Below are 24,657 nucleotides of genomic sequence, written 5' to 3'. Positions count from 1 at the left end.
ATTGTTCCCCCTTAAATGCCACCACATCAGGTTGGAAGTAAAATTCTTTGTGAAGATGAAGATTACTTAGGATCTGATTCGTCGGATTGTGAATAAGACAATGGTTCATCCTGTTTTAATTGTCAAACATATGATTGTTGCTAATTTTGCATTATTACCCAAGCTATAATTTGGATAAACGTAATTTATGTATTAAATAGAGTTTTTTTTTTAATTCCGTATTTAAGTTTTTTAATGTAACATATCCCAAAAGCATAATAAATAAATAAAAAGCATTACTAACCATTAAAACACCAAGATATTATTGATCACATCCGTAATCAAACCGTAGAACAAAATGTTTTTGTCCATCAAGCTTAATGTCGGCAATCCTTATAAGTGGAAACACAACCAATATTTGCCTAAGTTTGCGCGGATAATAAAATTTACTCGGAATTTGTTTGACAACTATCGTTTGTAACCAAACTTTAGTTTCTTATTTCGTAGATATTCAAGAAGAACAAATCAGTGCGTTTTGAAATTCTTAAAATCTGAGGTCTATCCACATTGACTATACAAATCCGCAGTAGATTTTAATAGCCTTAAACTTTATAATTCATTTGCTTTTATGTCGTACCTATTAACTTTTGATATCATTCATACATTTCAAAACACATTAGCTCAACAGAACATTTTAGAATGGTGCAGGAAATAAACAATGCACACAGATTTTTCTTGCAAGTCTTTATATCCCGCCGACTTCTTTCAGAAGCAGAAGTATTAGACATTTACTATAAAGCTTCCGAAAAGTATGCAGGTAATACCTCCCTGACTGCACTCATAAAACAATCACTTGTTAAAACTGTTGAAGTCCACTGGAGGCCTTAATAAAATGTTATTTAATGTTTAACTACACACTGTATTAACACACTTAAGATCATATGTGATATGGTCTCAAGTGTGCCCTTACAGTGTGTGGTTATAATTTAGCTCAAGAGATAATTTAGTTTCAACTTTTTACCATTTTCTTAAAAACTTTAACAATAGCTAAAAAAATTTCTTAACTTTAACAAACAAGTTTTGAAATAGCTGATATATTAGGGTCAAAAAAACTGTAATGCCATGTTGCTCTCTATATTGATTCAATAGGATTTAATTTCCTGTTCTGTAAGTTGCAGATTTGTTGACTGTTTAAATATCCAAACATTTTTGGCCTCTAAAAAAACTAAATTCTTTAGACTTAATTTTGTAATTCTTCCAAAAAAAAATATGCTTTAGATGAAATCTGTTTTTCACCTTAAGTTTTATCAAGTTTAGAGAATTGCTTTTATTATATGCTATATATAGTATTTACACTATAAGTATTTTTTAGCTTTAAAAAGGTAAAATATTTACAATAAAGTTATTAGAGGCTAAATTAAATTAATTTATATCTAAATTTAATGAGTTATATAAATTTAGTTATATAAATTTAATGAGTTATATTGTAAATTTAACACAAAAAAGAAACAATACTGGCTGATACATATGTGTGTACACAGTTTTTACATTGGTGTAAAAGTTTGATTATTTATTTTTTAAGCTGATGCATCTGCTGATCAGTTTTCAAGTTTTTTATATGCTATTAACAAGCAAATTGAACCGCTATATCTGGAAATCAAGCGTGGAAGAGCTGAGAACAATGGAAAAGTGTTCTATGCTTTGGTAATTACCTATTTAAATTTTAATTATTTTTACAGCTATTTTTGCATTGGAATAAATAAATTTCTTGATTCGCACCCAGAACAGATGATACAGGAAAAATTTGAAAAATTTTGCGAACAGAAATTCCCAAGTAAACAAAAATTTCTTCTCAAATTTATATTTCTTTTTGTATTTAACATCTTTGAAAGCATATTTGCATTTTTTTGTGAAAATCAACATCTGTCTTTTATTGGAAAGTTTGAATGATTTGCAAGTTATAATCTCCAATTGAACTTCAATCTACATTTTCAGATGTTCTATGTTTTTTCTTCATAACTTCGGTTTTGAGTATGTTGATACATTGTGGCTTTTGGATTATTCTCATCAATATAATGACCTTGATCCAAATGATACTAGAAAAAATAAAAGTCTTAATTAAAACAAAGCATGTGGTCCTGATAAAATGCATTCACTTCTGCTAAAAAACTGTGCTGAAATTTTTGTTATTCTTCTAAGACTAACTATTAGGTCATCTTTGGTTAACAGTCAGCTTCCAGTTCAACTCTAATCAGCTTTCCTAGAAAACAAAGAAAAAGAGCTGTTGAAGGCAACTTCATCTCTGACTGGGTTGAGATTTTCAGCAGTGTACTGCAATATTCCGTAATTGCATCAACTTTAGTTGTTTTATGCATCAATAACCTTCCTAGGGAACTGCAAAATGTTACTGATGATACAAAAATGTTTTTTCGACTATCCTCAAAATAGAATATTCAAATTTGAATGCTTGATTATTTGAATAATAACTAGTTTTTAGGTATTTGATAATCAAATAATTTTTTTTGAATATCAAATAATACTTCAATGGGGTATTTTTGAATAATTTGGTGGTTAGCCATCAGTTAAATTTTTTAGTAAAATGTAGTTTGTTTTTAAGTAAAAAATGTAAAAATTAAATAAAAAAGAGGAGAATAACACAGATGCAGTTTGCCAAAATGTGGAAAAATAATAGAGTGTAAGGGACATACAATAGCAGTGCTGATTAATCATTTAAAAATCCACAACATCACCATTTTTCATGAAGAAGAAAATAGTCCGAACAATAAGATAAAAACTAGAAATATTCTGAATTTTTAAAAAGAAAATCTTATTCAAATGTTTAAAGTTATAATGGTATTGACAAACTAGGCAAAGGTAATTTTTTTCCAATCATTAAGAATCAAATGAAAAGTAACTCTTTTAAACACTGCAAGGAACTAATAAGATAAAAGCATAGAGAAAACGTCTTCAATAAAACAATGAAACTATGGAACACTCTGCCAAATGAAGTCAATCACTTTCTGTCAACAGTTTTAAAGTAGCAATCAATTGCTGGATGAGCAGCAATCAATCACTTTATCTACCACAATGTGCCTGTTAACACATTCACTGGTTCTGCCATTTTCAACAATTATTACTACTAATACTTCTATAATGATCTGCAATTAGTTTTTCTAAGAAACTTGGATGTGACACAGGATTTGTACACATGGTCAATCAAACTCAGTTTTTCTACTTTTAATATCTGAAATAAAATAAGAAATGATGAGAATATGAGAGTTGGTATCCAAAGTGAGATCAAACCACATGAAGTGTATTTAAAAAGAGGCACCTATTCAAAGGTTATGAGCTGTTAAACTTAGTCTCAAAGATTAGTGATCACACATTAGTTATTTTTAAGCTCCAACTTTTGATTTTTACTTCCAAAAAGTGTTGCTCCTTCTTACTGCTAAAAACAAGAGCAAAGTTTCATTAAAAAATAGTTTACTATAAAAATAAGATTTAAAGTCAATAAAAATACAAAAAGAATTTTAGCTTATGCAGCAAATTCCACATTTCAGTCATTTTATTATTTTAATCTAAGATGTTTCACTGGCATTTTACAAAAAAAACAGTAATATAAATATTTTTTTCAAAAACAGGTTAATACTCTTGAAGATAATGCTTCAAAAATGGCAACTGATCTCTCACCTCAAGAAATGGAATTTGTTAAAAAAATTGTAAGTTTGATATTTCTATTTAAGTTATGAATAATAAGTTCTATTATTCCATTTTTTGTAATTGTTATTATTTATTTTTGTTAATAGTGTGTAACTTTCTTGCAATAACCACAAAGATAAGTTAAGATGTCTTCTCTTCAATGAAATAATTCTGCCTTTTAAAAATTGTCATGTTTATTTTTATCAGATAAAATTCTTCAAATAGCCCTCATAAATCGTCATGAAAAACACTTTTACAAGTTTTGTTAGTTAAGAACTGTTAAAACTATCAACTGCATAACATCATCAAATGTTCCAGTGCTTTCAGTTTTAGACTTATAGTGGTTTATAATAAACATAAGGTTGTTGTGTTTTTTAAACATAAATGCAAATTGTGTAAATGTTAAATTAGTAGTATCCAGCATATATTTTGATAAAAGAGCACCAGTTTTAAATTTTTAGATTGAAGTCTTGGTCACTTCTGAAGAAAGAAGTGTATCTTCAATTGATCTGCTACACCTTGGTGCAGAACTAGAAAATAAATTACCAACTGCAATAGCAGAGGTTGGTATGTTGTGTTTTTAAAAATAATTTTTTAAAAGACTTTTTTAATTAGTTTTTTAATGACTTGATTATTCTAATCAGTGTTTCTTTAGATAAGTGTAAAAACTTTTTTTTAACTTGATTGTGGCACAAATATTCATTAATTTAAATTCAATTTAATGAAAAATGTGTTTGAGTTAATGCTCCTTTAATACTCCTATGAAATTCTTATAACATTCCTATGGTATTGCTTGAAATAGATTTGAAAAGTTAATATTTAAGAAAGGAAAAAAAATCTGATTCTTAAGCAAACTTTTGTTAAGAGACAATAGAACACCCAAATTATTTATGTTTTATTTTAGAGGTTTTCTAACTTCTGCTTTTTCTGGGAAGACTTTGGATTTAACTCTTTTCCAGTTGCAATCTACTTATCATTTCAACCAGCTTTTGCTTTAAATTGAGTCCTCAGTTTTAATTTTGTAAGGAGAGCTCATCATGTTCTTAAATTCTTCTCTTCTTTTTTGTTGGCTTAAACTTAGGTACAAGTGCTTAATGGTGCATTATGAGATGCAGTTTTACTAGTTGTAAATCAACTATTATTAAATGCTGTTTTATTGATCTTGACCATCATTATCAAAAAAAGTAAATTCTTTAATTCTGGATCCAATAAGTTTATTCTCAAGAATGATATTTCCATTTAAAGATCTTGTTCTAAAATTCTTAAAAGCAGATTTGCAGATGCCATATATCTTTTTTTTTTTTACATCAAAATAATAAACTTTGGAATCTGTTGTGAGCCAGTCTTCTAAAATTTTTAAATTGACAATTAAAAAAGTCTATTAAATTTTTAATTAATTTGACAGAGATTAGGGGTTGTTACCTCGTTTGAAATTAACAAGTTTTTGTGGATTTTACCATAAGTCTTTTAATTGCACTTGCAGTACAGTTGTAATTAAAATGCATAGTAAGGAACAATTAAATTATTTTTGTTTGCTAACAGAAATAGTGGAAATAATAGTTATTTGTTAACATTTCTATTATGTGGAGACATTTTAACTTTTTGCAGTAAACAAATGAAATTTTTGATGTTTTAGTTCCAATTTTTGTGGTAATAAAGAATCATTTGTATAAATAAATTATTTATGTAAATATATCATTTGTATAAATATATCATTTGTGTAAATATGTCATTTGTGTAAATATATCATTTGCATAAATAAGTATTGGGTGTCAGCATGGTTACTGCCAATAGTAGCACAACTTTCGGATCATCTACACAGTGGACCCAGGAAGTAAAGTTTTGGAAATAGAATCATAATATATGATTGAGAAATCTTAGAAAAGTCAATGATGGTCAATTGGAAAGACATTTAGTGATGAAACAAAAATTTTAAATATTTTTTAGCTTTGTGGAGTAGAGTCAAATGACCGTATTAACAGATTTACCAATCAAATAACAAGTTATCATCTACAAATCAAGATTATTATCCATAGATTATTATTCATATTTTCAAGGAAATTTTGTATGCATGGATGTTAATGTAACCATAACAAATAGTTATGTTGTCTGTAATTTTGTTAATTTGACAGTAATAATTTGTCAGTAATAATTGTTGATTTTGTTGGTAATATGTTTAGATAAAGAGAATCTAAAACCATAAAAAATTTCATCTGTTAAAGCAACACACAATAAGCAAAACAATTAGGTACAGCAGTTGTATAAAATTTGACAATCAACACAACTATGTAGCATGTTTTATATATGATATTTAAATTTAACATATAGTATAATAAATATGCAAAATACAGTCATAAAACAATCACTTGTTAATTATTTGATAAAATTGATGTAATAGGATTATGCTGTACGTGTACATTTTATGTATCATGAAGACAAGATTTTGAAATTTGCAATTAAAATGTTTCAGGTTTAGATTTGGCATCTATCTTAGAAACTTTTAGCCTTATTTGACACCCTTTCACTGAATATGACAAGGAAATTTGTAAATCTCGAGGATTGTTAAGGCCTCTGACATGTACTGGTGTTAAGGATCAACTAAAGATAGCAATTGTTAATGAAGCACAGGCAAAGTAAAGAGAAGTTAAAGACTTCTGATCCAACAAGCTCAGAAGAAAATGGAATCTATGAAATCAATTTTTTCTTCTCTAAGGGTAGTTAATAATGAAGCATTATGTTGGAGAGCTTCTATGAAAGAATGTAATAAATACCTTAACGGCACATGATGATGAACAGAATTTGATGCTGGCTGTTAAGGAGTATAGACTATCCAGATAGAAGCAAGTTGATGTAATGTAAAAAGCAACAAGTGTTGCAATATTGCAGTAAAGGTTAATGATATGTTGAGACTCTTTTATTCAACATTAGTCATTTAGTTTTAGTGCATATTAACAATAAACATCAGTATTTCATTAAATCTAAAATGTTGGTAGTGACCTTCCAACATTTTATAAAAAACTTGAAACTTGAAATTTTTCTTCTATTAGGTAAAACATTGTAGAGACTTCCCCTCAAGATAATTAAAATTTTTAGTCTCCATCTTCCTACCCAGGAACTTCTCAGATACTCAGTTCACTATTTAAGAATGCCAAAAGATCTAGGTTGATGTAAAACATCTTTACGCACAAATGTCCCACTTGTGCCCAATTGTCCCATTTTGCTTCCATCTTATCTTTAGCGAACTAAAAATATTTAAGAGTTGCTTTCATTAATTTAAGTTTTTGATTTAATCTTATTTAAAGTTTAAATTATTAAAGATTTAAAGATTTTTATTAAATTATTAAAGATTTAAAGTTTAATTTATTTTTGCATCATTAACTTATTGAAGTTTAATGGTTTGTTTTTACTTCTGTATATTTCTTTTGCTATATATTATTTTAATAAAAACTTTGTTATCTTAATCATCTTATTATATATATATATACTTAGTTATTTTGCTTTATCACTTCTAATAGCTTTTTGAGTTAGTTGCATTTAACACCAAATAATTAACTCTAAAAATAAATTTTTGTGTGATATTTTTAGGAGATAATTTTGAAACTAACTTCACGGGGCTGGTTCACTGAGGTAAGATGATATTTATTATTGTTTTTGAAAAGCTTTTAGGAAAAAGAGGATGTATGTCAGTATTAAAATTTTTAAAAAAATAGGCAATATGTATATATACTGCCAGTCAGTTTTTAATAATTCACAGTTTTAAGTAATTGTTACTTAATGTATTAAACCATAAAAACGGAAAAAAAGTTGATGGAAGATGGTGAGAGAAAATGTAAAAATGTAAAAGAATAAATAATATTTGTTTTGCTCCTAAGTTAAATAAAAAACAAAGAGAAAAGTTATTTCAATTTGTTGTCCTTGTGCAAATAAATTCTCTATCATTAGTTATTTTAATAGAATTATTTCTATAATAAAGTCTTAACGTTGTACTTTTTTTGGCAGAATTAAAGGGAGTTAAAGCAGGTATGAAAATAATAAAAAACTTTAAATTGAAAAATGGTGTTACACATAAACCAGGTATGAAAATCAGAAATGAACAATTTCACCATAAAAAGAATCTCATGTTTCCTAATCTAATCCCAGTTAATTAAAAATTAGTTGTCTTCTAGCCAATTACTTAAAGTATAAAGTACAAATCAAGAGCTACTAAACAATTAGTCAAACAAGAAGAGATGTTAGTCAACAGATCTCAATCCTACTGATAATTTTTGGAGTAAAAAGGATTTTGTCAATTCCTTTGAATTCCGTTGTGAGTTTAAGTTCATATTTGGAAAGCAACCTTTTTTTTTTTTTTTTTTTTTACAAGAAAATCACTGGGAAGCTGTGATATTTTGTTGTAAAAAAAAAAAATAATTCAAAATAATTGAAACATTAGAATTTTTCTTGCTGCAAAAAAAGTGTTTTCATAGAAAAAATTGTTTAAAGATATGAATTGGACTAAGTTAACTAAATGATTTAATCTAAAATTAAAGTTTTTTTTTTTTTCGTTTTAAAAACTTAAAATTTTTTTGCAATTATTACTAAAACATTATTTTAAGCTATTTCTAGATGAAACGGTTCTTTTCTTTCTACATGGTAATGCAATCGAATGTGTGCTCATAGTTTGTTTTGAATTGTTTTTGATCTTAGCTTTCTGGTCATATCTCATTTGGTCCACGTGCTGTAATTGAGCTTAGCCACTACATAAAGAATAAATTCCAAAATCAAATCAGTGATTGTCCTCTTTGTAAAGATTGTGTCATAATGGTATGCTCTGAGCATAGTTTATGTTTTAAAGAAATGTTTATAAATAGTGTTAATAGTTTATATAAATAGTGTATATAAATAGTAACAGTTAAGAAACAGTGTTAAAAATATTAATAATAAGTTGAAAATATAATTAATAAGTTATGTTATAAATTATTATTAACAGTTATTGTTTATAAATACTTAGGGAGACATATGTACAAGTTGCGGGGAAAGATATCACAAGTATTGTATTGCAACAGCCTTTCAAAACCTGTAAGGATGTTTTATTGAAGCCTAAATTTAGTTAAAAACAATGCACCAAAATATGCATTGATTATACAGCAAAATGTTTATCACTCGGATAAATTTATAAGTGTCAGTACTTTATTCTCGGTAGTTTGTAAATGTGTAATTTTTTCTTAAATATTTTTTTTTTTCTTTTGGATATATTAGTATGTTTATTGATGCATACATATATATATAATATGCATTTATCAATAGTAACATTATATTAAGAAGAGAAAATTATCTTTTTGATGAAAAAAAAACAAACTGTTCATTGATGAGTTAGTTAAAAGCTTAAATTAAGATAAATAAAGAATTAAGGAAGGTTCCTAGGGAATAACCAGAGATTATATTATATTTATAATATTAATTTATAATTATATAATTATAAATTAATATTATAAATATTTATAATATTAATTTATAAACCAGAGAGTTCACTTTCACTGTTCTTGGAAAAAAGCAAGATGGTTGTATATTTGTTTTTTTTTTAGTTGCCCAACCTTGTAAGTTAATTTAATATATTTATTTTAAGTGGTGCATCAAGTCGATACTGCCCAGGATGCAGAGCAGCTTGGACTCATGATATTATTCAACTTCCAAGAACTGCATGTTTAGAAGGTGAAGAGGGTTAGTTTATGTACAACTTTTTATTTTGAAAAATGTTCAACGGTGTTCTTTACTATGAGCTAATGTTTTAAGAAAAAAAATTGTACACCTAAAAAAAACCTACAGTTTTAAAAGTTGCATAAGAGTATGGTTTTAAGAATCTATTTGTGAACTTTTTGTTGAACCTATTGAATTTTAGACAAATCAGATCAAATGAGGCATAAAAGTGACTGCAAAATAAGTAATCACACACTAACAAAATAGGTCATTATTTTTGAGTCAATTGAGTGAATTAAACAATCAAGTTGGTAAGTAAAATTGAAAATCTAGTTTTTCAGCAAAATGGCATCAAGAAAACAATAATTGTCTTTAAATCAACAATTGATTGCAAAAACATTATTAATGTGAAGAAAAATATATTCCTTTTTGGCAGCCAAACTAGATTTGTAAAGTTCAAGAAGGCTACAGCATCACAGTGACACTTCAAACAAATGGAAAAAATGTGCATCATAGAAAAGAGTAACAGAGGTAGAGTAGTTCAAAAAAGAACCAAAAAAGTTCAAAAAAAAACAAAAAAAAAAGAAGCTTTCTTAACTGCCAAACAAACAAAAGGTCAATTGGAATTTGCAAAGAAGCACAAAAAATGTTGATATCATATTGGAAAAAAGTTTTGTGGTGAGGCGAGTCAAAATGCAACCTCTGAATGGGGTTCAGAAAGTGTGCCAACAAGAAGGAAAAGTTTAAGAATTGAACTGTTTGTAAGATGTACTGTAAAACATGTAGGAGGAAGTGTGATGATCTGGGGAATTAAAAAAAGGATAATGGAGATAATATGACTTGGAAAAGAAAGTGGAAAAATAGATATTTATTGATGATAAAATGAATGCTTGAATGTTTTATGAAATTCTCAAAGTTCATTTATGACTATCTACTAAAAAGTTGAGAATAGGAAATGATTTCAATCCAGCAGAATAATGACCCAAACATACTGCTAAGAAAATGAAACTATACTCTGATACAAATAACCTCAATGCTTTGGAGTAGCCATCTCAAAGTCCAGACTTGAATCCAATCAAAAATTTGTGGTATATTTTGGACAGAAAAATTGGTGACTGAGCATTTAGACACAAAGATGACTTAAAAGAAGCTAAAATGAGCGCATGGGATAATATAACAACAGAAGAATCACAAAACTTAATCAACTAATAGCCAAATTGTCTTGCTGAGAACATCAAGGCCAAATGAGAGCCCACTTGATGTTAAACTTCATGATTTTTGGTTAATTTGAGATAATTTTTGAGATTTTTTTTTTGTGGTAACTTTGTTAAGTTTCTAAGTTTCCAAATTCTGTTTTTTTTCTGTTTTTTTTCCAAATTCTTTTTGATATTTTGATATTGATTTACCTGATGCAAAAATGAAATGTGCACAAAAATTAAAGTTTCCAATTTTTGTATATTTAGAGGATACAATGAGGAGTTCAGTTTCAGAAAAGAAAAAGCGCAAGAGATGATCTCTCTTATGATCATATCTTCCATATTATCTAGATCAGAAGATCTTGTAATTTGAACTCTTTTGAATAAATTCACCAACAATCAAACGAGTTACAGAAAAACAAGTATTACCATTGTCATTTTGAGCATTGAAAAGATTTTTATAATCATTAGTGAGTTTGTGTTGATGCAATTATGAAGAAGTTTTTTATTGGTGAAAACAAATGGTTTATAGTTCATTATATGGTTTTGTGTTTTATTTTATTTTATTTTTCTTTTGATTTTTTTTCTATTTACTTCTTTGTGATGTTTTTGAAAATTTTGTTGTAATTTTTATTTTCAGTTTTTTTAACTCTATCATTTTTAAAACCAATCAGAATTCTTTTAAGTAAATGTAACATGATTCCCAACCTTTTTTTGAATTATAATTTGAGTTTCATTTATTCATATGGTCATTTAAACGCTTTATCTGTTTCCAAATTGTTTTGCAAGCTAAGTTTCACGATGAAGAGGTCATCTGGTTCAACTGGTTCAACTGAGAGCAAAAAAAAACAACAAAAACTATTGCCATCTAAATTTGATTTAAAATGGAAAAATCATGGTGATCCAGTTAAAGATTTGTATCCTTTGATGTATTTAGATGGTCCTAGTGTAAGTTCTTCAACAAAGATAGCTTCATTTGATCTTGACGATACATTAATTACTACGAAAAGCGGAAAAGGTTTTCCAACTTCAGCTCAGGATTGGAAGTTCCTTAGTTCAAATATTGTTCCTAAGCTAAAATCCCTTCACAATGAAGGTTATAAATTAGTGATTTTTACAAATCAAGCTGGTATTGAAAAAAAAAAATCAAAGCCACAAGATCTTCAGACAAAGATTATGGAGATAATCGATAAGGTAGATGTGCCAATGCAAGTATTCATTTCAACTGGTGAGAACATTTATCGTAAGCCTTATGTGAATGCTTGGAATTTTTGTGTGAACTCATGTAATGACAATGTTGTTGTTGATCGTAATGAAAGTTTCTATGTGGGCGATGCTGCTGGAAGACCAAAAGGTTGGGCTGTGGGTAAGGTGTTTTTTTTTTGTTTGTTTTATTGTTTAGATTAATTGTTTTATTACAGTGAACTGCATGTGAAATTTAGCTTAAAAAATAAAAAATAAATAAATACTAAATATTGAAATAAGTTGTTTACATAAATGTTAATATGATTGTGCCCAAAAAGAGGAATCTTATGCTAAAAAGTAGGTTATTGGTTATCACTGCTAAGAAATTTGACTGCCAGGTTGAACTTCATGTCAATTAAAAAAACTCTGCTTAACATAGTCTCTACCAACATACAGTAATGGGAAATAATTAAGTTTGAAATCAAAATTGTGTTAAAAAAAGTATTAAAAAAAATCCATTTTCATCATTTTTTCAATTGATATATTTTGCAATAAAGATGTCCTTTTGTAGGGATTTAAAATGTCATCAAAATTATTTATTAGTTGCATCAAGTTTTGGTTTCAAATCTTTTCCAAAAATTTTTTCTTTTACTGATTTAAAAGCTTGCAAATAGTTAATTGCAGTTAATATCAGATGCTTGTATAGTGGGATTTCCTTTATCACAGCTTGTTCATAAAAATCAAATTTTTCAAGTATTTTTTTGGAGTTATTTCCATCCCATCTGATTCCATGGTAGCCTTGAAAAATAGTATGATGATAGGACAACTAAGTTTTAAAACCTGGTTCACAGAGGAACAATAATACTTTGCCTAAAACCCCAACCACCCCATCATCAAGTGCAGTTTTGTTGAAGCTATCTTATGAATGATCAATTTTTCAGGATTATTATTCAAATAAATCTATCTTTTACTAATTACATTGTAATAATTTGACACTTTTGTCGGTGGGCATCCATTATCTTTATATTTCTGACCCTAGTAATCAAGACTTTCAAATGTCCTAAGATCTCCAGATGTTAAAGAACATAATCTTGTACAGTATAAACAGACATTTTCCAGAGTTTGTAAACAAACCCAGTACAGCATTTGCACGTTGCAAGCCAATGGACATATAATAGTTTACTTCCTCCAACATAAGTTTTGACCCTATAATAAATAAAGTAAATCTTAATTCCAGATTCATTGATTCTACAGAATAATTTGAAAAGTTCCAAAAAATAGTCTGTGGAATCAGCAGCATCTGAAAAGGGATCATATTTGCAGATTTGGCTCTTTCTGATTTTAAATCTGAATCTCCTACGGTAATCTGAACTAGGTTACCACCAGTTGATAGATCGAATATTGCCCTTAGTATTAATTTTTTTTTTTTTTTTTTTTTTTTTTTTTAGTCTTGATAATATTTGAAACCACATGTTCGGCCTGTAAAGCACCTATACCAAAGGCTAAATTAGTAAAGTTAACAACTGCCTGACATTTACAGAAATTATGAGGTCTTCCAGTACCTAGAAAAAATAATTTGACAAAAATTCATAAAAAATAGAATTCACATACAAAATAAGAATAGGTGAAATACAAAATCTTTTTTTTAAAAATACATTAACATAGCTCGTAATTTTGATTTCAAACATAATTTTCTCTCATTACTATATTATAGTAAAGACTATATAAAACCGAATTTTTTAATTGACACAAAGTTAAACATGCCGGTCAATTTCTTAGCAAGTGGTATTCAAAGTTTCTAAACCTATAGAATTTCATCTTTCCATAATTTAATGAGAGTTTTTTTTTCTAAAATAAACGAGAATAAAAACCGAAGACTGTTCGTAGGTAAAATGCGTATCTTGATTGATTTTACAAGTTTGAACATCTTTTCTTTATCTCCTTCGACTGTTTAGTGATTGTATCGCAAAATTTATACAGGGTGACCGGAAAGTTCTGTCAGTACTTCACAATCAATTTATTTTTAATGTAATATACATAAACTACTGAAATAACAGTAACAGATCAAGTAACATATGTAGTGTAAGTATATCAAGAATTATTCAATTCTGTTTCCTTTTCGGTCCACTGTCAATGATAATCGATGACGCCATGATTGTATGGCGGCACGAATTGTTTCCATAGGCAATTTTTCCCATTCGCGGATCATCATTCGTTTCATGGAGGCCAAGTTGTGATGTTGTTTAGCATTGACCTTGGACTCCAAAATACCCCACACGCAAAAATCAAGTGGATTCAGGTCGGGAGAGGACGGAGGCCACTCATCCATCATAGGAAAAATTTCCTATGGAAACAATTCGTGCCGCCATACAATCATGGCGTCATCGATTATCATTGACAGTGGACCGAAAAGGAAACAGAATTGAATAATTCTTGATATACTTACACTACATGTCACTTGATCTGTTACTGTTATTTCAGTAGTTTATGTATATTACATTAAAAATAAATTGATTGTGAAGTACTGACAGAACTTTCCGGTCACCCTGTAGTTCATATTTTTCATAGGAGGTATAATTTTTGAGTACCCTTGGTTGTTATACGAATGGTCGCCCATTTTTAGTTGCTGACTCCTTAGGAACTGTATATCTTTGCATATTTATACGTGTTGTCTAGACTTGGAGCATTATAGCCTGATCTTACAGTATAAATGCGGTTTGTGCATGATGGGTAGGGAGTATTCTCAGTGTTATTGATTTAAATAAAACCTTTATCAGATTTCTCTTTTACAGCACCGTTATAATGCTGAACTAATGAAAACGCAATATCTTTGTCGAGTTTTCAAAACTATTCGGTTTATCGTATTTTTTTCGTTTCACATAGGTTTGCAGTGTTTTGCATTCACTGAATAACCTGCCATGGGGTGGGTGAAGAGTTAAGGGGGGGGGGGGGGGCTCGGAGCTTTATGACTTATTAGTCCTTAAAATTAAGTAGCCTACCCGTATGGAGCACTGCATATTTGTCTGTAAATAAATTAACGACATCTGAACACTTGGATTCGGTGTACAGTCTGACACGTTGTTTTGGCGGTTTCCCAGTTAGTTTATGGACTAAAGCTTAAACACCGTGGTCACTTCAGTGCTGTCAAATGGTTTTCTCTTCAAATTTTAATTTTAAAGAAATAAGTAGACTTAAGCAAATAAGTGCGGGAATCGTCTGCCGTACTTAAAACTCTCTACATTTGACTGATTGTTGCTTTTACTGCAGTACATTTTTAAAAAGCGGATAAATTGCTGAGAAAAAACGAGATGACCCTTAGTAATTACTTTTTGCTCTCAATTTTACTTAACACTAGGCCAGGTGAATAAAAAGCAAAGTTGTTGAAGTTTTTATTCACGTAAAGCTGACCAATTACTGAGTAAAAGCAATTGCTCAATTTTATTCACCCGGTCTACTGTCTCGTGTCAACAGCAGCAATACGTGTAATTCTTTAGGTATATTTCATAGAATAACAAGAAGTTAATTTCAAATTCTTCATTTTCCTTCTTGAAAATCATAAATTGATCAATCCTTTGATCAGTTCTTTTTAAACTCGAATAAGTCAGACTCGGTCTCGGTCTCGGGTTGTTGCAATTGGATTAAATGAAATTGACTTTTTAACAAAGGGGGATTTTGAGTTTTCAGTCTCTGTTAGTTTACCGTACAAGGTTTTGACGACTTCACGTAACTTTATCCATTCTGTATTAAAATGAGATACGTGGATAATAAATGGAATAAAATAAAGTTTATTTCTTTCGAACGCGTATTGAAGTAGCAAAGAAACTTAGGTTTTTGTTAATTTCTGACGTAGGTATTTGTTAGACAGGATCGCTCGATGGAAACTGATTTCCATGTCTGCAATCTCTGTGGCGTCACTTTACTTGGTAATTTGTTTGTTTGAGGAGCTGAAATAAAATAAGTTAGTAAATAAATAACTTCATGTTTATGTTCGATAATATTGGAACCGACAATCTTTAAACGAAAAACCTGCTATTCAATCTTACCAAAAGTTTTAACGGTTTTTCTCAAAACATCATCTCGGCCATAATACCTTCCTTTGGGCACGTTCGTAATTGTGACATTTTTTTAAAGTTGAAGCATATACTTTATAAGTTAAAAATTCTTAAAACTTCTCTTAAAAAGGGCGGAAAAAGGACTTCTCGTGTAGCGATCGAAAGTTTGCTAAAAATGTTGGCATAGCATTTTATACTCCAGAAGAATTCTTCGATGGAGCCAAACCCTACCTAAATTTTGAATGGGGATCAATTGATCCGATAAAAGCTCTCACTGATCATCCTGAGAATCGATACGAAAATATTTGTTCTAATGTAAGAATTTTGTAGATTTTAAATATGAAACAAATAACCTTTCTTGAAATTGCTGAACTATATTTTTTTAAAATATTTTCATGGAGTAAATTTATTTTAAAATATTTTCTTATTTGTTGAGTTGCATGCTTTTGATCTTTTTGTTATCGCCTGTTGTTATCCTTAGGAGGTTGAGATGGTGATATTTGTTGGAACTCCGGCTGCAGGGAAATCATTTTTTGCGAAGCATTATTTAGAACCGAAATCCTACACAATTGTAAATAGAGACACTTTAAAAACTATTGAAAAATGCGTCTCAGTCGCCGAAGAAAGTTTAAAGAAGAAAAAAAGTGTTGTCATCGACAACACAAATCCATCAAAAGAAGCCCGGAAGGTGTTTGTTGATTTGGCAAAAAAACACAATATCCCAGTAAGATGCTTTCATTTTCAAACGTCTTTGGAACTAGCTCATCATTTGAACATGTATAGACAAATTCATTCGGGCGGAGAAGTCAGACGAGTTCCAGATGTTGGCTTTAATACGTTTAAGAGTAAGTATCAATTGCCCACTGCAGATGAAGGCTTTCAAGTGGTGACAATAAATTTTTCCCCGAAGTTTGTTACTGATGAAGATAAAGAGCTTTTTCTCCAGTGGACTTAATGGATGAGGGTTGTTATGATCCACGTTGCTTTCATATAAAAAAAACATTTTGTATTTTGAATATTTTATAATATTCGCGATTTTTAAAATATGATCAAATTTGTAATTAAAATGATTGCTTCAGAGAATTATTGATTTTTTCGCAAAATGTAAGAGTATATTTTGAACCAACTCTATTTCGTGAATTATCAAACTTGATTTTAGAAAGCTCGCCAAAGATAATATTGTTAAATTACTAGAAAATTTTATCAAAAATGACATTTATTAAAATTCTATTTGATTAAAAGAGTTTCTATTAATAAATTAATTTTTGCGAAAAAAAGTTCAGAATCTTCGGGCGACTTAGTTTCATCAAAGTCCATAGGTTGCACAACTGAAAATAAAAAAACCATTTCATTTCACACAAAAATGATCGACAGTTAAATCCTCCTTCTACAGGGTTATTTTCATGAAATGCAAAAATGCACAAACAAAACAAAATAAAAAAAAAAGAACACGAATAAATGCCTATTTGATAATATGAATAACACAAATGGATCGTGGACCTAAACTTTAGCTCGATCTCTTATTCAAACTCGGACTTGCGGAATGGTCAAAACCAACCTCACGCACGTTGGTCTACTATAAACAATACGGTGTACGTAACTTCTCTTCACATGTCTGAAACAGTAACTTAGCACTCCATTTGCTGCAGTTTTTGAAAATGTTTTGTGGACCGAGAAATAAATCAATGTTTTTATGCATTTAATTAACAAAGTCCTTGTAAAGCTTCTTTCTGCCAAATTTTAACCAGGCTATAAAATAAAAGATGTGTCCGTCACGTCCATAGAGTTTGAAGGGGAAGACTGTTATTCCCCCTCCTTATCACTAAATAAACGTTTTTTGAAACGATTTTTCAATCGAGGTGTCTGTTATTGGATTTTATGAAGGCTGAAACTATTTTGATATTGATGAAATCTTGACTGAACTCATACCATAATTATAGACTATTTAAAACATTGGTTCAAAGCTGCTTTTCATTTGCTGGAATCGACTTTTTGCTGTAAGTAAAAAAAATATTTTAGCTGTAACAATTTCTTAATAATATTTTTTTCTTTCATTATTTTTTAGGTACGTCGAGAATTGGATCAAATGGATTGTAAATTTTTCACAGAATGTGTCTAATTTCTCACAGAATGTGTCAAAACGCCTATTAGCAATTATCTGATAAGTCCTACCATCTTTTATCACAGCTTTCATCAAAAAACAGTTCATCACCATCTACATCACCATTCCGAGGAAACGTAAAAGGTCACGGTCGTATTAAATTTTTCAATAGTTTTTAAAAATTAGTACGGGTATTATGAAACAACATCTTCATCAAATTTATATGCTGCTACTCTTGTGTATAGTAATGATAATTAACACTCACACACGATAATCATTAATCACACGCTAACTAATTTTTTAACGAATCATCAATCACACTCAAGACTAATTTTGCAATTAATATAATAACCTTTAAGTTTAAATGTTTGTTGGGGTGACTGGGATCCGGTATTTATATCAGCTTAGAAAGAAGGACAAAACCCTGATAAAACAACTTTATTGAAAACAATAAATTTTAAATTTTAACCAAACAAAAGAACAACAAACGAATAAATGTAAAAGATTCGTTTTCATGCCGCTGACTAAAATGGTGTTAGTTATCTAAAGATCAGGTTCAAGGATACGTCCCATGCACACAAAAATTTGTCTGGAAAAGCAAAGATTTTAAGTTGCTTTGTTTAATTGAAAAGCATGAGTCACAATCTCTTTGCTTAGTAGATCTAAAAATGATAAGGAGGTTGGGAAGAGAAAGTAATTCTTAAAACTTAAATTGAAAACTTTAAAGTGAGATCTTTGTTTTCAGAAAAGTTCTAATCCAATCATTACATAGAAAATCATTGAGCTGTGGTTTTTTGAATCCTTTTTGTCAAAATACCTGTTCAAAATGCACCACAAGTCAAAAGCATCCACAAGAAAACAAAATTCAAAAGACTTCACAGAATGCAATACAAATATATCTATTTCTGTGGCTGTAAATATCTATAAATATCAGCTGACCACTAAATTTACGAGAATTTTCGTTTTTTAATGTTGATTTGGGAAGATTTTATGAAGCAACAGCTTGTCTCTAGGCTAATAATCTACATTTTAGGTATTCTATTGGCTCTTGTAATTTTTATGATAAATATTTAGCTTACTTTATTTTCCGTGTGTTGGTTTGTAAATTCTAGGCAAGTTGAATTCGAGACCTTAAAAAGACAAAAAACCCATAACATTAATTAGTAAAACAAGTATTTATACTGATTTTTATTGTTTTAACAATATACAATATTTTATCCTTCATTATCTAGCATATAAATACTCAGTAATTGGAAATTAACAGCCTTTAGCTATTTCCCTTAAACAACCCTTACAAACAATAAAAAGTTCCCGTACCTTTTGGGGATCACTTCGGGTAATTTTAGTCTGCGACAATAGCATCCTAAAGTTTTTGAGACCCACTAACAAAAATTCTTTCTTTATTTATAATTTTTACCAATGAGAGTAAAATTGTAAATTAAAGTTATTCAGTTTATAAAGCTTGGTAAAACGTCCTCTGTTTCGCTTGGATTTTTCGTTAGTATTTATTTGAACAAGAGCAATCTTCGATTCATTGAGGTTTTTCAGGATCAAAATCAACGAGTTTTTGCATTTTATATAACACAGTGCGACGTGTTTTACCTGTTACATTTGATGCAAGCAAGAACTTGAAGACTGAAAATAAACAAAATCAGTTTATAACCACCATCTATTCAAACATTATAATAATGTAAGATACTTCACCCTTGCTTTAAAGATACCAAAAGAGAAGTGTTTGACTAATAAGACCAAATTTTTAAATTTGAGGACTAAACACCACTGCACTCTTGGCCCCTCATGAGGGTTTTTAAATAGGGGAAATGTGCCTATAATGGCATACTTAATTTTAACGTTTCACTGTTTACCTGAAAATTTAAAAAATAATTTTTGATATAAATGTATTGTAAGCATCTGCATATCGAAACTTTTTTGTTACGATAGGATATTGGGTTGCCCGTATCGTTTGTGTCGATATATAACGATAATATCGTTTCTAAAAAAATATTTACGATAAGTTTTCGATATGTATCCAAAAGTTACAATTTTATCGTCGACTTACAATAAAATTTGTAATTCATATTGTAAATATCGCAAGTCCTATGATGGAATTAAGACTACAACACCACATGCCAAAATTTATGTTTGTGAATTACAAAAACGTATTTAAGTCTCATCATTAATGCACCAAAACCAATATTGATGAAGTATGACCAGTACACCATCATCATCGCCAGCCATCATAGGCACCTTTCCCCTAATTACTAAACTTCATTGGTTAAAAAAGTATAAAACAAGTTTTGTTTCCACAGTTCATTTTAGCAATTTGTTGTTGTTTCAGTTTGCGAAACTTTGATTAAATTTTTTTCAGTTTATGGCAGCATTTATTAGTTTAGGAAGTGTTTGGATTTCTTTACATTAACTGTTTTTTAAAAATCATGTGTGGAAAATGGGTTGTTGCTTTAGTAAAACGAAACTTGATCTAATGAAACATGAAATCATTTTTCTGCGCACGAACAGACAAAGATAGACTTGAGATTCTAACAACGTATATGATAAAAAGTTTATCTTTGAAATGAAGGGTCGAAGTATTTTATTCTTGGTTTTTTTTGTGATCATTCCTGATCAATCAAGTTTGTATTTATTAATTATTTATAATATTAGATTGGAGTTCTTTGATTCTGAATAACCAACAATAATTCTTTACTTCAACGGCGTAAAGTTATCATACTATTTTTCTTTGCAAATTTTTACGGAGGTGCAACTTACATAGAACAAAGAAAATTTTCAGCAGTTGCACATTAGTTTACACTTTATTGCTATTGTTTTAATATAATTATTGATGATTTACACTTATGTAACATGTATTTTAGATGCATGTTATATGTGTTATGTATGTATTTATTTATGTATTAACATTATATAACATCTATATGCTATATAATACAACACCTCCAGGGTGACCGGAAAGTTCTGTCAGTACTTCACAATCAATTTATTTTTAATGTAATATACATAAACTACTGAAATTACAGTAACAGATCAAGTGACATGTAGTGTAAGTATATCAAGAATTATTCAATTCGGTTTCCTTTTCGGTCCACTGTCAATGATAATCGATGACGCCATGATTGTATGGCGGCACGAATTGTTTCCATAGGAAATTTTTCCTATGATGGATGAGTGGCCTCCGTCCTCTCCCGACCTGAATCCACTTGATTTTTGCGTGTGGGGTATTTTGGAGTCCAAGGTCAATGCTAAACAACATCACAACTTGGCCTCCATGAAACGAATGATGATCCGCGAATGGGAAAAATTGCCTATGGAAACAATTCGTGCCGCCATACAATCATGGCGTCATCGATTATCATGTTAAAATATCAAACAAAATCAATTTAGAATGTCTGTAAATTCTGATTGGAAAAATTTTTCTTTATTGTTATAATTGTTTTAGAAAGTTTGAAATATTTTGTTCTATATATATGAAAAAATTGAATTTTTCTTTTGATTAAAATTTTCTGGTTTTGTCATGGAGTGTCACATTTTATTTGCACAACGACTGTGAAATGTTTGACACTTTGCCAATACAGCGATTTTTACGTTAAGGAGCGCAATAAAAATTATAATTTAAATTAAGAATCGTTAAAAGTTGATGACACCGCATTTCAAGTTTTGTGTTTTGGAATTAAGAGCGTACATGGTTCTCCTTTTTAAAAAGTCTTCGTCGAGTTTTTACTCCGATGTGTTCTTTGTCATTGAAATTAAAATCGTTGTTTCTAAATTATTGGAACCATTCTCTTCGACTTCTTTCAAATGGCCCATTGATACCATTAACATCCACGTGGATGACGAAAGGTGTCAGCAGCACTTTTATGCAACAAAAAGTAATGGAATAAAATTTCCCGCGAACGTTAAATTGTTGGCACAAAAACTGAATTATTTAACATAAATAAAAAACAAACGCGCTTGTTGATAAATTATGTGATAAAATGCTAATTGCGATTATCCGAAAGTTATCTACTAAATTATATATGATAATATGCTAATTGCGATTATCCGAAAGTTATCTGCTAACTATCAAAGTTTGTTTATAGTTCAATCAACTAAAATGGCACCAATTTAATTAAAAATCGGCTATTATTAACTACGCCATTGATTAGAAAAGGACGAAGAGTTTTTCAAAAACCTTATCGTTTCTAATTACCTAATACGTTGTGTGTAATAAAAAAACAAACAACAACTTAGATTTCATGATTAAAACAAACAAACAAAAATAGCATGATACTTTATTTGTGAATAATCAGTGTTCAACTAGGGAGTTTAGGCAATTTTTATAGCCAATGAAAATCTTTTTTATTTCAAATGCATTGGATTCCTTAATATATTTTATTTTCAAAATGGTTTTAACCACTTCTGTAGCTTTTTGGTCCCAAAGGTATTCGTGTTTTAATATTTTCAATTCATATACATTTTATGAAATATTTCCTTAAAGTATCTCGTTAAACTTTTGGCACCGAAAAAAAACTTTTTTGTCTTTTTTTTTTTTTTTGCGTAAAAAGTTGCGTTAACAATAAAATATCAAAAGACGGGGGAAATTTATAAAATCTCCACTTAGAAAACAAAAAACCCACCCTATTAGACTACCAAAAAAAAACAAAAAAAAAACTGATTGACATAATAAATAAATAGTTGCAGAATCTATTTTTATGTGGGGACGAAAGAATTAGCTTAATTTACTTGTGTATAAACAAAACTGAAACATTTACAATTAAATAACTTTATCAATTCTAAAGCAAAACGACGTCCCCAAAAAAATTATTGTAGTGCAACCTTTTCTAAAAAAAATAACATCTATATATACGTATATACTATTTATTTTCATGGGTGGGTTTTTATTCTTCGACACCTACATAAAATCATTTGTTGCGTTTTTTGGACGAAGTTTTTCAAAAACGTATGATAAATTTTTTCCGCGATAAAATGTCACGTGACAAAACTCCCTAGTTCAACACACTTATTAACTTTGTTTTCTTTATCTTTTTATGAAAAAGTTATTTATCATTCAGTCTAGTTTTTTCGTTTTTAGACTGTCAATCTCAATATTCCTGCCTTTCAGGACAAAATTCCTGTCCTGCAGGAAGAACTGGCTATGGAGGTGAAAAATTACTTTATTTTCTTTTTCACCCCAACTTCTTCATCAATATTTTTTTTCTTTTCTAGGAATGGTAGGGTTTAATTTAAAAACTATGTAAGCAATTTTATTACAGTATTAGACTTTACATTTTTGAAGTTTAAAACAATAATAAAGAAAGTAACAATTAAATCTAATTTTTAATATAAATGCTTCATTTTAGTATTCTATTTTTAATCATTTCTATTAACAATAACTATGATTATTTTTAAAAAAAAATCAAATAATTACCTGATCTTACATTAAATTTTTGTTTTTTAGGTTGTTATAATATCGGATACTCCTGCCAAGATGGTCTTATATGTCAGGCGTCACAACGAGCCTGTTTAAGGGGAAATTTTGGTTTAGGAGGTTTCTACAATTACTTTTTTGTAAAAAATTTAAAACAGTAATAAATAAACAAAGTGTGTTTCTTAAATATTGGAAAAGTTAAACTAAAATTGATGTTGTAAGAAATAAAAAATCTTTTTGCATCAAAAATCAGATGGCGCAATGAACGAAAATAAAATGATAGCTACCAATTTTAATGTCGTTGGATTTTTTTAAAAATTTTTCTTTATTAGGTTGTTACAATATCGGATACTTCTGCCAAGATGGTCTTATATGTCAGGCGTCACAACGAGCCTGTTTAAAGGGAAATTCTGGTTTAGGAGGTTTCTACGATTACTTTTTTGTAAAAAATTTAAAACAGTAATAAATAAACAAAGTGTGTTTCTTAAATATTGGAAAAGTTAAATTAAAATTGAAGCTGTTAGAAACAAAAAATTTTTTTCATCAAAAATCAGATGGCGCAATTAAGAAAATAAAATAATGATTACAAGTTTAATGTCGTTAGATTTTCTTAAAAATTTTTCTTTGTTAGGTTGTTATAATATCGGATACTTCTGCCAAGATGGTCTTATATGTCAGGCGTCACAACGAGCCTGTTTAAAGGGAAATTCTGGTTTAGGAGGTTTCTACGATTACTTTTTTGTAAAAAATTTAAAACAGTAATAAATAAACAAAGTGTGTTTCTTAAATATTGGAAAAGTTAAATTAAAATTGAAACTGTAAGAAACAACAAATTTTTTTTCATCAAAAATCAGATGGCGCAATTAAGAAAATAAAATAATGATTACAAGTTTAATGTCGTTAGATTTTCTTAAAAATTTTTCTTTGTTAGGTTGTTATAATATCGGATACTTCTGCCAAGATGGTCTTATATGTCAGGCGTCACAACGAGCCTGTCCAAAGGGAACTAAAGGACAAGGAGGATGCTATGGTCTTGGGTATTGGTGTGATAATGGTAAAATCATCCCTTACTAATGCTACTGACTATAGGGGTAAGATCAAGTTCAATTTAAATTTGAAACATGTTTCAAAATTCTTAAGTTTGGATATTTAAAGATTTAACTCTAACAAGCCTAAGTTATCTCTCTTATATAATTAAATATCTCTCTTATATAGTAAAATATAGTATATATGTAGTAAAACTTAATTGCAAACTTCTCTTCAGGTTGTTTGGATCCGCTTTCAAGAATTGAAGTTGTGTTTTAAGTTGGGATTTCTTATTTCGAACACAACTTTCAAAAATATTATGAA

At 29.1% G+C, this 24,657-nt stretch overlaps 3 protein-coding genes and 1 long non-coding RNA gene across 6 annotated transcripts; 3 read left to right on the top strand and 1 right to left on the bottom strand.

Moving 5' to 3' along the window:
• Positions 1-403: 403 nt before the first annotated feature.
• LOC145192200 (non-structural maintenance of chromosomes element 1 homolog) lies at positions 404-11,087 on the top strand. 2 transcript variants are annotated; one of them, XR_016454184.1, is made up of 9 exons: positions 404-796; positions 1,562-1,683; positions 3,621-3,698; positions 4,140-4,245; positions 7,264-7,305; positions 8,365-8,481; positions 8,669-8,736; positions 9,284-9,378; positions 10,818-11,087. XR_016454184.1 is itself a non-coding variant. In XM_090093298.1 (9 exons), the coding sequence occupies exons 1-9, from the start codon at positions 679-681 to the stop codon at positions 10,865-10,867; spliced, it is 792 nt and encodes a 263-aa protein (XP_089949424.1). In that variant the 5' UTR covers positions 404-678; the 3' UTR covers positions 10,868-11,087. The 2 variants fall into 2 exon arrangements, 1 of the variants encoding a protein (XP_089949424.1); XM_090093298.1 differs by having other exon boundaries at positions 4,140-4,241.
• A 159-nt stretch (positions 11,088-11,246) lies between these two features.
• On the top strand, positions 11,247-16,890 carry LOC145192196 (uncharacterized protein F21D5.5-like). The gene is made up of 3 exons (XM_090093289.1): positions 11,247-11,916; positions 15,918-16,102; positions 16,269-16,890. The coding sequence occupies exons 1-3, from the start codon at positions 11,247-11,249 to the stop codon at positions 16,740-16,742; spliced, it is 1,329 nt and encodes a 442-aa protein (XP_089949415.1). The 3' UTR covers positions 16,743-16,890.
• An 800-nt stretch (positions 16,891-17,690) lies between these two features.
• LOC149894817 (uncharacterized) lies at positions 17,691-19,310 on the bottom strand. The gene is made up of 3 exons (XR_016454187.1): positions 19,206-19,310; positions 18,968-19,018; positions 17,691-17,782 (listed from the first exon to the last, which is right to left on the bottom strand). It is a non-coding gene; the product is annotated as an uncharacterized LOC149894817 (long non-coding RNA).
• A 1,041-nt stretch (positions 19,311-20,351) lies between these two features.
• LOC149894816 (uncharacterized) lies at positions 20,352-24,657 on the top strand. Of its 2 annotated transcripts, XM_090093306.1 has the most exons (7): positions 20,352-20,518; positions 22,972-23,040; positions 23,338-23,427; positions 23,640-23,729; positions 23,939-24,028; positions 24,239-24,398; positions 24,572-24,657. In XM_090093306.1, the coding sequence occupies exons 1-6, from the start codon at positions 20,461-20,463 to the stop codon at positions 24,379-24,381; spliced, it is 540 nt and encodes a 179-aa protein (XP_089949432.1). In that variant the 5' UTR covers positions 20,352-20,460; the 3' UTR covers positions 24,382-24,398; positions 24,572-24,657. The 2 variants fall into 2 exon arrangements, with proteins under 2 accessions (XP_089949432.1, XP_089949437.1); XM_090093311.1 differs by lacking the exons at positions 23,338-23,427; positions 23,640-23,729 and having other exon boundaries at positions 20,354-20,518.

Source organism: Hydra viridissima, unplaced genomic scaffold (genome assembly GCF_058129835.1).
Source record: "Hydra viridissima isolate aposymbiotic clone 2 unplaced genomic scaffold, HvirCarnegie_v1 scaffold_1, whole genome shotgun sequence".
In the NCBI taxonomy this organism is placed as follows: Eukaryota; Metazoa; Cnidaria; class Hydrozoa; order Anthoathecata; family Hydridae; genus Hydra; species Hydra viridissima.
The sequence above is the reverse complement of the archived record's forward strand: the minus strand, read 5'-3'. Positions and strand labels throughout refer to the sequence as shown.

Coding starts and splice junctions, on each gene's coding strand:
- LOC149894816 (XM_090093306.1), top strand. CDS start 20,461: ATGAAGGGTCGAAGTATTTTATTCTTGGTTTTTTTTGTGATCATTCCT. Junction 20,519..22,971: donor GATCATTCCTGATCAATCAA/GTTTGTATTTAT, acceptor TTTCGTTTTTAG/ACTGTCAATCTCAATATTCC. Junction 23,730..23,938: donor GGGAAATTCTGGTTTAGGAG/GTTTCTACGATT, acceptor TTTCTTTGTTAG/GTTGTTATAATATCGGATAC.
- LOC145192200 (XM_090093298.1), top strand. CDS start 679: ATGGTGCAGGAAATAAACAATGCACACAGATTTTTCTTGCAAGTCTTT. Junction 797..1,561: donor AGCTTCCGAAAAGTATGCAG/GTAATACCTCCC, acceptor TTATTTTTTAAG/CTGATGCATCTGCTGATCAG. Junction 8,737..9,283: donor GCAACAGCCTTTCAAAACCT/GTAAGGATGTTT, acceptor ATTTATTTTAAG/TGGTGCATCAAGTCGATACT.
- LOC145192196 (XM_090093289.1), top strand. CDS start 11,247: ATGATTCCCAACCTTTTTTTGAATTATAATTTGAGTTTCATTTATTCA. Junction 11,917..15,917: donor ACCAAAAGGTTGGGCTGTGG/GTAAGGTGTTTT, acceptor TCTCTTAAAAAG/GGCGGAAAAAGGACTTCTCG. Junction 16,103..16,268: donor ACGAAAATATTTGTTCTAAT/GTAAGAATTTTG, acceptor TGTTATCCTTAG/GAGGTTGAGATGGTGATATT.